This window comes from Myotis myotis, unplaced genomic scaffold, assembly GCF_014108235.1.
Source record: "Myotis myotis isolate mMyoMyo1 unplaced genomic scaffold, mMyoMyo1.p scaffold_m19_p_3, whole genome shotgun sequence".
Lineage (NCBI taxonomy): Eukaryota > Metazoa > Chordata > Mammalia > Chiroptera > Vespertilionidae > Myotis > Myotis myotis.
The window spans coordinates 86,284,871-86,298,079 of NW_023416335.1; the positions used below are offsets into that span (position 1 = coordinate 86,284,871).

Below are 13,209 nucleotides of genomic sequence, written 5' to 3' on the forward strand. Positions count from 1 at the left end.
GTTAATATTTACCAAGTTTGCCATTCCAACTTTCAAACTTTCTCCAATTTATTACACATCTCCCCTACTTTGGGGCTCACAGAATTCTGCTTTATCACACTGGCTTAATTATCTATTCACTTCATACTCGGTACCTGTATTCATAAATCATAAGCTCTGTAAGGGCTGTGTGCTGAGCAACTAGGTCTGTGGCTGACACATAGCAAGGGTTCAATACATATTTGTTGAATTGACTTATAAATAAAGGAGTTTGGTCCCTGGCTCAAAACTTCATTTTTTAAAAATATATTTTTATTGATTTCAGAGAGGAATGGAGAGGGAGAGAGATAGAAGCATTAATGATGAGAGAGAATCCTTGATTGGCTACCTCCTTCACCCCCCACATGGGGGAACAAGCCTGCAGCCAGGAGTATGCCATGACTGGGAATGGAACTGTGACCTCCTGGTTGGTGCTCAACCACTGAGCTATGCCAGCTGGGCCTAAAAACTTTCTACTGTTTTACTTTTAGACTTATGGACATCTCTACCTTAGTCCTGTTGCTGCTGTAACAAATTACCACAGAGTTGGTGGCTTAAAACAACACACATTTATTATCTTAATGTTCTGGGGGTCAGAAGTCAGAAATGAGTCTCACGGGCTAAAATAAAAATGTTGGCAGGCTGCATTCCTTCGGAAGCTCTGGAAGAATTCGTTTCCTTGCCTTTTTCATCTTTTAGTGACTGCCACATGCCTTGGATCATGGACCCTTTCCTCCATTTTCTAAACCAGTAGAGGCCAGGCTAAGTCTTATGTTGCACCACTCTGGCACTGATTCTCCTGCCTCCCTCTCACTGATGAGGACCCCTTGTTATTACCCACATAATCCAGGGTAATCTCCTTATCTCAAGGTCAGATTAATTAACAGCCTTAATTCCATCTGCAACCTTGCCATGGTAATTTAACAGCCACAGGCTCAGGGATTGGGACAGGAAGGCCTTTGGATGATCATTATTCCACCTACCATAATCCACATCTAATGCTTTTGTTACATAGTTTCTTCCCAAATCCAGTTAATTTTCCACTATTCCCCTTTAGTCCTGCTTAGCCATGGCCATACTCTGGACTTTTCCATTGCTCAAAACTGTCCAACTCTAAAATTTCAAACTACAGAATTGTATTTTTTGACTACAATTTCCAGTCCTTCAATGTTTTGGAAAAGCATGCAGGGGCCAGAATAAAAAGGCCTAGCTTATTAGGTTAAGTAGTCTGAACATGAACCTGAATAAAGCAGGAAGTCAATGCAGAGTTTCATCAATTAAAAAAAAAGAAAAGGAAAAAGAAAAAAATAGAATGGTCCAAAGCCAAGGAAACTGGCTTTGAAATAGAATATATAGAATTAATCATACATCTTATGTATTAACCTCCCCCCTCCCCCTTAATCTGCTTTTAATTAGGAAAAGGAAGAGGGAAAGTGTGGACACTTGGGAGATAATGAAGAGATGGCCAGAGTATCTACTGACAAAAAACAGGTGAATTTTTATGATTTCTAAACAAGACATATATGTTCATAATAAAGCAAAAGGAATGGTATAAAGTGGAATAAAACTTCCTCTTATACTCAAATTCCCTATTACCACTTCCAAAGGAGTTTCTTGTATACTCTTCTAAAAATGTTTTGTGCATTTACAGGATTATACATGTCTATTTTGTAAAACACATTGTTCTAAAGCAGTGATGGCAACGTTTTGAGCTCAGTGTGTCAGCATTTTGAAAAACCCTAACTTAACTCTGGTGCCGTGTCACATATAGAAATTTTTTGATATTTGCAACCATAGTAAAACAAAGACTTATATTTTTAATATTTATTTTATATATTTAAATGCCATTTAACAAAGAAAAAATGAGTTCGCGTATCACCTCTGACACGCGTGTCATAGGTTCGCCATCACTGGTCTATAGTATGCTCCTACACCTTCCTTTTTAAAAAAATTTTCCATCTTTAGCTCATGACACATTCCCATATTAGTTCATGTGTTGAGACACTTCCATGGTTCTTTCAAATTCCCACATCTTGCTGGTTTAAATAATTCAAGGCCCAAACTGCTCTTTACCGCGTTCATTTCTAGGAGTTGCATTTGCAACAAGCAACCTTGAGGGTTGAGGTAATGTCTCCCTCTTGGTACAAGAGTGTGTGTGTTTGCTTGCTGTCTGGATAAAACAACAGAATCCCCAAGCTCAGTGTTCCTCTCCCAGGACATACCCTACTTTGTGTCCAGGCATCTGCCTGGGCCGCTCTGCCTGGCCCTCAGGGGATTTGCGGGCAGAGGAAACCATCACAAACATGATGCTCATGCTGCTTGCTTAGCTGTGAATGGTATAATCTTTGTCTGGGTTTCATGTCTGCCAGTATCCATGAAACAGTAGCAGGCTAACTTACTGGCTTCCAGGTGGGATCGAATCAAAGCCCTGACCTGACAAGATAAACCTGTTCTTTTTAACATTGCATAGTTTTTCCTTGTTATTTAATCTCTTGCATTTTCCAGAGAGATCCTGATTCATCAGATGTGGAGTGGAGAAAAAAACGTATATTTTAAAAAAAGTTACCTTGATGATTCTGATGTACATTCCTGGGATTTTCTAAAATGCCTAACAAAGTATAGAAATAATTTGTCTCAGAATATTTAGATGTATTATAAGAAAAGCAAAGGTAAAAAGTAGTGACTCACCATTTTAAGTTCATATACAAAACAGGCTGCCCTCTTTTATCTATGTGTTAATATAAAACTCTGTGACTAGGGCTAATAGATGACTTGCCAAGATGTGAGTGAGGTGAAGTAAAATCAGGCAGCAGAATAGTGATTCACTCAAAAGATTTAGTCTTCTGGGAATTTCTGGGAGTTGTAGTAAGTGAAGGTACCAAAATGGAATGCAACTTAGCCTTTTATTTGCTTTGTTTTAAGTTTGAGATGGAAAAATTTTTTTTTGTCTCAAACTTGATATTTGGCCTTAGCTAGAAACAGAATGAAAAAAAAAATATATTCTTTTTTTCCTGAGGTAAAAAGAACTCTAGACAAAAAAGTGATAAATAGAGGATTCCAAGATGGCAGTGGATTAAGTGGAAGCTACATTGACATTCTCCAGGACCAAACTGGAATTACAACTAAAATATAGAAAAAAATCATTCTGCCCTGGCTGGTTTGGCTCAGTGGATAGAGCATTGGCCTGGGGACTGAAGGGTCCCGGGTTCGATTCCAGTCAAGGGCACATGCCCAGGTTGTAGGCTCAATCCCAGTAGGGGGCGTGCAGGAGGCAGCCAATCAATGATTCTCTCTCATCATTGATGTTTCTATCTCTCTCTCCCTCTCCCTTCCTCTCTGAAATCAATAAAAATATCTTTAAAAAAAAAAAAAAAAAAAAAAAAAAAAATCATTCTGAATAACCAACTGAAGCCTAGCTGAAGAGAACCCTTATCGCCAAAGATGTAAAGAGGAGGCCACATCGAGACTGGTAGGAATTGTGGAGTTGCGAGAGGGCTGGCTGGACTCCCACAGGCATCAGTTGAGTTCGGGAGGGATATCTCAGCTGTGGGGAGTTTCCCCTGAGAAGTTTGGGGTCTAAACCCCCAACCAGGCTCCCCAGCCCAGAGAACCAGAACTGGGAAAGGTGCCCACATAACATCTGGCTGGAAAAGCCATGGTGCTTCTGTCTACCAGGGAGAGATGGCTGGAAAAGCAGGCACCCTCTTAAAGGGCCAATGCACAAAATTTTATGTGCAGCCACTCACCTTGGGCTTCAGCAGAGGGAGGACAGTCGACTAGAGCTGTGTGAGGAGAATTCGGGGTTGGTGGCTCAGGGTACAGAGTTGGATCAGCCGCCTGGATCCCTGTGCTGAGTCACTCCTCCATACTTCAGAGGCCATCTTTCTCACGCAGAACTTTACTGCCAAGGCAGCTATAGCGTGGGGGGAAGCAATTGCCCCAGCCATTGGAAACCCTCGCTGCACCCTGTGGTCTACAGCCTGAGGTTCATTAAGTGACTGAGAGTAATAATCAACCTGCAGGCAGGAACAGATCTCTGGGTGCTTTGAGTCTGTGCTGGATCTGTTTCTGGACGTGGGGCTAGCAAAAGTAGACCTTAGTGTGCATCTTGGTCCTTTCCAAATGCACCCAGCCCCAGCAGAGGGAATCACAGCTGTGGATCGCTGATAGCTTCAAATAGGGTACTCAGGGCTAGTCACAAATAGTGTCTGACATTGGCCTGTACCAGAGACTCTTTGAAGAGGTCCAAAACCAATAAACCCAGTGGTCAGCTTCAGACAACAGAGCAGGATTCAGAAAGCTTCATATCATCAGGGAGATATTGGCAGGCTCCAAACACTGCTGAGGTGAATGCTACTTCATGTGATAAGCACCTGCACAGCAGTCTGCGTGCTGTGTTGGGAATTGGGCCTCACTCTCAGCCAGCCTGAGGGTCGAGCCCACACATGAATGAGACAATAGCAATCAAGATTCAAGTACAACAGGAGAGCCCACACAACGCACACAGGAACATTAGAGCACCCAGGTCTGGTGATCAGGGAGACTTCACTACTGGTTTCCACAGATCAACTACTACATAAGGCCGCCCTACCAAGACTGGTAGTCATAGCAGATTAACCTATACATAGAAACAAACCCAACAGGCAGCCAAAATGGGGAGACAGAAACAACCCCCAAATGCAAGAACAAGAGAATTCTCCAGAAGAAGAACTAAATGAAATGGATATAAGCAAAGACTCTGAACTCTGTTTAGAGTAATGATTATAAGGATGCTCAACAGCATAAACAAAATATAGAAATTATGAAAAGCAACCAGTCAGAAATGAAGAATGACATAGTAGAAATAAAGAATACACCAGAGAGGATTAAAAATGGTGGTGGAGTAAGTGGAAGCTACACTGACATTCACCCAGGACCAAACTGTCAATACAACTAAAATAGAGAAAAGCACCCTGAAAAATAAACTGAAGACTAGCTGGCGAGAACCCTGATAACCGAGGACAGAAAGTGGAGATTGCATAGAGACTGGTAGGAAATGCAGAGATGCGAAAGGGCTGGACGGGCTCCCACAGACAGTGGCTGAAGGTCCAGAGGGATATCTCAGTTGTGGGAGGTTCCCACTAAGAATTCTAGGGTCTAAAACCCAAACTGGACTCCCCAGCCCAGAGAGCCAGAACTGAGAAAGGTGCCCACAGAACATCTGGCTCTGAAAAGCACCAGGGTTGCTCTCTGGTAGCCAGAGATGGTTGGAGATGCAGACGCCCTGTACTTAAAAGTGCCAATGCACAAAATTTCATGCTCAGCCACTCACCTTGTGCTGAGTGAGGGAGGGCAGAGTGGACTGGAGCTGTGTGTGGAGAGTCCATGGTTGGGGGCTCTAGGGTTGGAGCTTGGAAGGCAGCCACCCCACTTGCCTGTGCTGAGTCATTCCCTCACGCTGCGGAGGACGTCTTTCTCCATGGACCTTTGCTGTGTAGGTGGTTTATTCCTGGGGGAAGGCAGTTGCCCTATCTGTTGAAGACCTTTTCATAGTAACCATGAAAAAAGACCAACCGTATATGATGACAGCACTAATAAAGAACACATTGGCATAGAAACCCACACATGAAGCCTATATGTTCATGGTGACCAATGTCACTGCAATCAATTTAATAAATAAAATTAAAAAGAAAAAGAACACATTGGAAGGAATACACAGCAGATTAGGGGAAACCAAGGATCAGATCAGTGAATTGGATGACAGGGTAGAAAAAAATCACTCAATCAGAGGATCAAAAAGAAAAATAAAATTAAATAACAGGAGGACAGCCCTAGCTGGTTTGGCTCAGTGGATAGAGCATTGCCTGCAGGCTGAAGGGTCCCAGGTTTGATTCTGGTCAAAGACACATGCCTGGGTTTTGGGTTTGGTCCCAGTAGGGAGTGTGCAGGAGGCAGCTGATCAATGATTCCCTCTCATCGTTGATGTTTCTATCTTTCTCTCTCTCCCTCTCTGAAATCAATACAAATATAAAAACAAAGAAACAGGAGGGCAACTTAAGGAGCTGTGGGATAACATGAAATGTAACAATACTTGCATAATAGGAATGCCAGAAGGAGAAGAAACTGAGCAAGGAATGGAGAAAGTGTTTGAAGAAATAATGGCAGAAAACTTCCTAACCTGGTGAAGGAAAAACTCACAGAAGTTTAGGAAGCATAGAGAATCTCAAGCAAGAAGAACCTAAAGAGACCCATGCCCTAAAGAGACATATCATAATTAAATGCCAAAAATTAAAAACAAAAAGAGAATCTTAAAGGCAGCAAGAGAAAATCAATTTGTTACCTTCAAAGGAACTCCCATAAGGCTGTCAGCTGGTTTCTCAACAGAAATTGTAGGCCAGAAAGGAATGGCTGAAGTATTCAAGGTAATGAAAATAAGGATCTGAAACCAAGAGTACTCTATGAGTAAGTCTATCATTCAAAATAGATGGTGAAATAAAAAGCTTCCCAGACAAAAACAAAAAAGTCACTGTAATCAAAACAACCTGGTACTGGCACAAGAACAGGCATATAGATCAATGGAACAACAGATAACCCAGAAATTAACCCAAGACATTACTCTCAATTAATATTTGACAAAGGAGCCTGGCCAGTGTGGCTCTGTGATTGATCTTCAACTCATGAACCAGGCGGTCACTGTTGGATTCCCAGTCAGGGCACATACCTGAGTTATGAGCTCGATCCTCAAGTAGAGGGCATGCCGGAGGCAGCCAATCTATGATTCTCTCTCATCTTCAATGTTTCTATCTCTCTCTCTCCCCCTATTCTTCTCTCTGAAGTCAATAAAAACATATTTTTAAAAATTGGACAAAGAAGGCAAGAATATACAATGAAGTAAAGACAGTCTCTTCAATAAATGATGTTGGCCAAGATACATATGAAAAAATACTGTCACTGATCATCAGAGAGATGCAAATTAAAAGGACAATGAGGTATCACCTTACCCCTGTCAAAAACAAATCAACAAATGACAAGTGCTGGCAATGATGTGGAGAAAAGAGAACCCTAGTATACTTCTGCAGGGAATGCAGACTGGTGCATTCACTATGGAGAACAGTATGGAGTTTCCTAAAAAAAATTAAATATGGAACTGCCATTTGACACAGTGATCCCACTTCTAGGAATATATCCTAAGAAACCCAAAACACCAATCATAAAGAATGTATGCTCCCCTATGTTCACAGCAGCACAATTTACAATAGCTAAGATCTGAAAACAGCCCAAGTGCCCATTAGTAGATGAATGGATAAAAAAGTTGTGGTACATCCATACCATGGAATACTATGCAGCAGTAAAATAGAATAATCTGTTACCCTTTGAGACAGCATGGAGGGACCTGGATAGTATGATGCTAAGTGAAAAAAGTCAGAGAAAGACAAGTATCACATGATCTCACTCATATGTGGCATTTAATTAATAAACTGATGAATGGAGTGGTTTCAGAGACATGGAAGCATGGAACAGAGTGCAGAAACTCAGAGAGAAGGCAGGGGAGGGTGGGTGGGTGAGAGGTAACTAACCAAAGACCTTGTATATATGCATAACCCATGGACACAGACAGGGGGGTGGTGAGGGCCTGGGGTGGGGGGTGAGGGTGGGTTGGAGGGGGTCAATGAGGGAAAAGGGGGAAATATGTAATACTTTCAACAATGAAGATTTTTTAAAATCAATAAAAATGGTGTTGGCAAAATTGGACAGGTATACGCAAAAAAACTAGACCACCAACTTACATCACACACAAGAACAGACTCAAAATGGATAAACTTAAATGTAAGTCATGAAATATTAAAAATCCTAGAAGAAACTATAGGCAGCAAAATCCCAGACATCTCTCATAGCAATACATCTAAGGCAAGGGAAAGAAAGGGGGTGGGGGTGGGGAAGTGGGACTATCTCAAAATAAAAAGCTTCTGCACAGCAAAAGAAACCATCAACACAATGAAAAGGGATCCCATTCTATGGGAGGACATAATTGTCAATGATACATCTGATAAGGGGTTAATTTCCAAAATACTAGGTGTAGCAGTTAATAATGCCGATTTTTTTCAATAGTTACACATGTTGATATATATGCGATTTGATATGTATGCTGTTTTGTATTGACAGCAAGCTTCAAAACCTCATATGTAAAATTCGCTGAAGGTGTTAACATCATAGATATTTTTATGCTTAAAAATGTTGAGTCTGCCGAAACCGGTTTGGCTCAGTGGATAGAGCGTCGGCCTGCAGACTGAGGGGTCCCAGGTTCAATTCCGGTCAAGGGCATGTACCTGGGTTGTGGGCACATCCCCAGTGGGAGATGTGCAGGAGGCAGCTGATCGATGTTTCTCTTTCATTGATGTTTCTAGCTCTCTTATCTCTCTCCCTTCCTCTCTGTAGAAAATCAATAAAATATATTCCAAAAAAAATGTTGAGTTTTGTGCCAAAAAAAGAGCATTTGCAGGAAGTTTTAATTCACTACTTTATTTTGAAGAAAAAGTTAGCATATACTTCAGGAAGCTATGGTGAACATGCTCCATCTCAAGATACTTGTGAATGCTGGTTTAAACGCTTTAAAAGTGATGATTTCGATGTGAAAGACGAAGAACATCCAGGTCAACTGAAAAAGTTTGAAGACCAACAATTACAAGCATTATTGGATGAAGATGCATGTCAAACTCAAAAACAACTTGCAGAAAGATTAAACGTTGCTCAGCAATTTCCGATCATTTACAAGCAATGGGAAAGATTTTAAAGGAAGGAAAATGGGTATCACATCAACTGACTGGAAGACAAATGGAAAACCAAAAAGTCACCAGTAAAATGTTGCTTCAACGCCACGAAAGAAAGTCTTTTTTGCATCGAATTGTGACTGGCGATGAAAACTGGACTTATTTTGAGAATCCCTAATGCACAAAATCATGGGTTGATCCAGGTCAACCATCAACATTTACTGCAAGGCCAGATCGCTTGGGAAAGAAGGCAATGCTCTGCATTTGGTGGGATCAGGAAGGTGTGGTGTATTATGAGCTTCTAAAACCAGGTGAAGCCGTTAATACTGATCACTACCAACAAAAATAATCAATTTGAACCATACTTTGATCATGAAACAACCAGAATGTTCCAGAAGACACAGCAAAGTAATTTTGCTTCATGATGACGCACCATCACACACTTCAAAACCAGTTAAAGACACGTTAAAAGATCTTGCCTGGGAAGTATTAACCCACCCGCCATATTCACCAGACCTTGCTCCTTCAGATTACCACTTGTTCCAATTGATGGCACACACACTTTCTGAGCAGCACTTCAAAACGTACAAAGAAGTGGAAAATTGGGTCTCTGAATGGTTTGCCTCAAAACAAGAAAAGTTCTATTGGGACGGTATCCACAAATTACCCGAAAGATGGGGGAAATGTGTAGCTAGTGATGGACGTTACTTTAAATAAAGCACTTTTGATGTTTCTCTTGAAGTTACTGTGTTTTCTTTGATTACAATATCTGCCATTATTAACTGGTAACTCAACTTAAGAAAAGGAAGACAGACAATCCAATTACAAAATGGGGAGAGGACCTGAATAGATACTTCTCCAAAGTGGATATTCAGATGGCCAAGGGACATAGGAAAAAATGCTCACAGTCACTAATCATCATAGAGATGCAAATTAGAACTACAATGAGATCACCTCACACCTGTCAGAATGGCTACCATCAACAAATGACAAGTGCTGGTGAGGATATGCAGAAAGGGAACCCTTGTACACTGCTGGTGGGATTGCAGACTGGTGCATCCACTATGGAAAACAGTGTGGATTTTCCTAAAAAAATTAAAAATGGAACTGCTGTTTGTTCACACTTCTAGGAATATATCCTAAGATACCCGAAACACCAATCAGAAAGAATATATGCACGATGTGTTTTTAGCCGAGCTATTTACAATAGCTCATATGTGGAAACAGCCCATGTGCCCATCAGTAGAAGAGTGGATTTATAAACCTGTGGTACAGTTTACACAATGGGACGCTATGCAGCCATAAAAAAGAAGTTTCTTTTGCCTGGCCGTTGTAGCTCAGGGGATGAGTGCCTACCTATGAGCCAAGAGGTCATAGTTTGATTATGGGTCAGAGCACATGTCCAGGTTTCAGGCTCACTCCCCGGTGTGGGGCATGCAGCAGACTGCCAATCAGTGATTCTCTCCCATCATTGATGTTTTTATCTCTCCTCCCTTCCCTCTAAAGTCAATCCTATATAATAAAGAGCTAATATGCAAATGGTCATCACGCCCTAATGCCATCACACCCTAAGGGCTCAAACACTCAACACTGGGGAGAGAAGAATGGCGACCAGCCAGGTTGCAGTCCGGGAGAGGGACAAGCTGCCTGCCCTGCAGTCCCGGGCACCAGCTTCTGCGCCTACGGCCCGGAAGAGAGACAAACCGTCAGGCCCCAGGTACCAGGTGCCTGCAGCTGTGGCCCAGGCGAAGCTGCCCACTCACGGTCCCCTGCGGATGTGGCTTGCCCGGGCAAAGCCGGCCCGGGTCCTGGGTGCCTGTGGCTGGCCAGAGGGAGGGAAGCCTGGGTCCCAGGTGCCTGCAACTGGTCAGAGAAGGGAATCCTGGGTGGTTAGGGGCGATCACGCCAGCAGGGGAGTAGTTAGGGGCGATCAGGCAGGCAGGTGAGCAGTTAAGAGCCAGCAGTCCTGGATTGCGAAAGGCAGTCAGGCATCCCCTGAGAGGTCACGATTGGAGAGGGTGCAGGCCGGGCTGAGGGACCCCCTCCTCCCATGCATGAATTTCATGTACAGGGCTTCTAATATATGTGTATGTGTGTGTGTGTGTGTGTGTGTGTGTGTGTGTGTGTGTGTGTGTATTTCTCTTATCCTTTGATACAGCATGGGGAGACCTGAAGAGTATTAAGCTAATTAAAATAAGCCAGTCAGAGAAATTGAAGTATCACATGATCTCACTTATGTATGGAATCTAATGAACAAAAACTGACAAACAAAATTGATCCAGAGACATGAAAGCTTGCAATAAGCTGTCAAATCTCAGATGAGGGGGGAGGGGGCATGGCGAGCAGGAGATTAACCAAGGAAATTTTATGCATATGTGTATAACCCTAGACACAAACAATAATGTGCAAAGTCCTGGGTAAAGGGGGGAGGAGGGGTTAAATGAGGAGAAAAAAGGCGACATCTGTAATACTTTCCACAATAAAGTTATATTTTTAAAAAGTGATAAACTTGGATCTTTTAAAAGGTTGTTCTAATAAAAATAAATAAATTGGTTATGAGTAACAATTTTTTAAAAGTCTTTTGTGGTCAAGGTTTCTGGCTTTATTTCTGTGTACTTAACAGAAAACCTAAAACTAAAATCACAATGGCAGCCATTTCCATTGGTCACAATTGGTTCAGTTTAATAAAATGAGCTCTTGCATGGTAACATCTTTTGATAAGGCCTCACCAGTTCTTTTCCTAAGTTACAATTTTATTTTTTCTTAGAGAGAGTGGAAGAGAGGGGGAGAGTTAGAGAGAGAAATGTCGATGTGAGAGAGACACTTTGATAGGTTGCCTTCCGCACATGCCCCAATCACGGCTAGGATTGAGCCTGCAACTGAGGTATGCACCCCTGACTGGAATTGAACCCAGGACCTTTCTTTCCAGAGGCTGACACTCTATTCACTGAGCCAAACTTGCTAGGGCTCCTAAGTTACAATTTAAAAAAACCCAAAAACACTTGCTGGAAGTATTCAGAAGTAGATATTAACATATACTTTGTAATTGAGAAACATGAAACTCCAGAAAGTTTTGGGATGGGAAGGGAAAGAGTTCACAAATTCAAAGTAAATTTAAAGCTTATTTTAAAAGCCAATATAGATCTTTAATATAATAGATGTATTTTGGTTATAAATATTATAACTGAAAGATTTTTGTGTTCCTTTTAAATGTTGCTATAGTTTAGGACATGGTTGGTTAACTTAGAAATGGAATTCTATAAAATCTTATTTATACCTTTTTAAAGGCATTTTACAAAATATTCTCCATAGTGTCAAACATTTATACTCATAGCTGAAACTGAAACTTGACTATTTTAGTTAATATAACGTTGGTCTGATGTTTAAAATGATTTTAAATGTGTCCTATTGGATATAACTGAGAGTAAAATTGCTTTGAAAGGGAGTAGGGAAACAAGTTCCCCTCATATTGTAACAATTACTCCAGAACCCAAGGATCAGGTTTACTTGCCTAACTGCAGTCTTACACTGAAAACAGCTGAGACTGTTTTGTGCCTTACATAGGACTGATTCTTGTCTTAGCCTGTTTTATCTGATAGTAATATTGTTACACCAGCTTTTCTGACTAGTATCTGTATTAGTTAGAACATTTTAGGTTTAAAGTAACAACTCTTAAGAGCTGCAACCTTCAGGACAAAAGCAGAGTTAGCCCCATCCACCACCTGTGGGTGGGATAATGCTGCAGTTACTGCTCTGCCTTTGAGCTCTCGCTGCCTTTCTAATACCCAAAGTATGTTTTTTTATTCTTCTCAGCTTGACTATACATTTAAAAACATTCTTTTATTATAAATAATCAATATATTTGTTGGAAGTGGAACCACATTTATCTAGACTGCCATAGTGTTAAAAATTGCTTTTATGAAAGAAGTTGAGAATTTTAATCAGTATTTTAAATATTTTAAAAATTAGGGCTACCTCTCCTTTAGTTCTGCTGTTTACCATCTGTGGGTCTTTCAGAAAGTCATGTAAACTTTCCAGGATTTACTTATTCATGTGTAAAATCAGCTTTCCAAATTTATTTTATGACCATCTAGAAGCTTAATACTAAAAATAGTCCTAGACTAGATGCTACAAGAAAAAAAAGTTGAATTGACTTGGGTCTTGCCTTTTACTAGGTCAAAATGTATTCATTTCTCACTAGGACTTTATTAATGAGAATTAAATGCTTATTTGATTAAGAAATTGTAAATTTAGAACATTTCTGGTATAAAGCTAGTATTAAATATTCAAAAAATTTGGGGGACCTAATGAAAAATATGCATTTGTTTAACCTGTTCAAGTAATGAATGAAACAGATTTTTATGTTATTAGTAAATAAAGTATAATCCATGATATCATCCTTAGCATTTATAACTAAATAAATTATTATTTTGTGTTTTAATGT

General features: G+C 40.8%; 1 protein-coding gene across 1 annotated transcript in view; it reads left to right on the plus strand.

Moving 5' to 3' along the window:
* CDADC1 (cytidine and dCMP deaminase domain containing 1) overlaps window positions 1–13,209 on the plus strand; it is an 89,286-nt gene that overhangs the window by 21,829 nt on the left and 54,248 nt on the right. Inside the window, exon 4 of the mRNA XM_036298918.1 lies at window positions 1,435–1,509. Within this exon, the coding sequence (XP_036154811.1) occupies window positions 1,435–1,509 (75 nt within the window). The remainder of the gene's footprint in view (window positions 1–1,434; window positions 1,510–13,209) is intronic.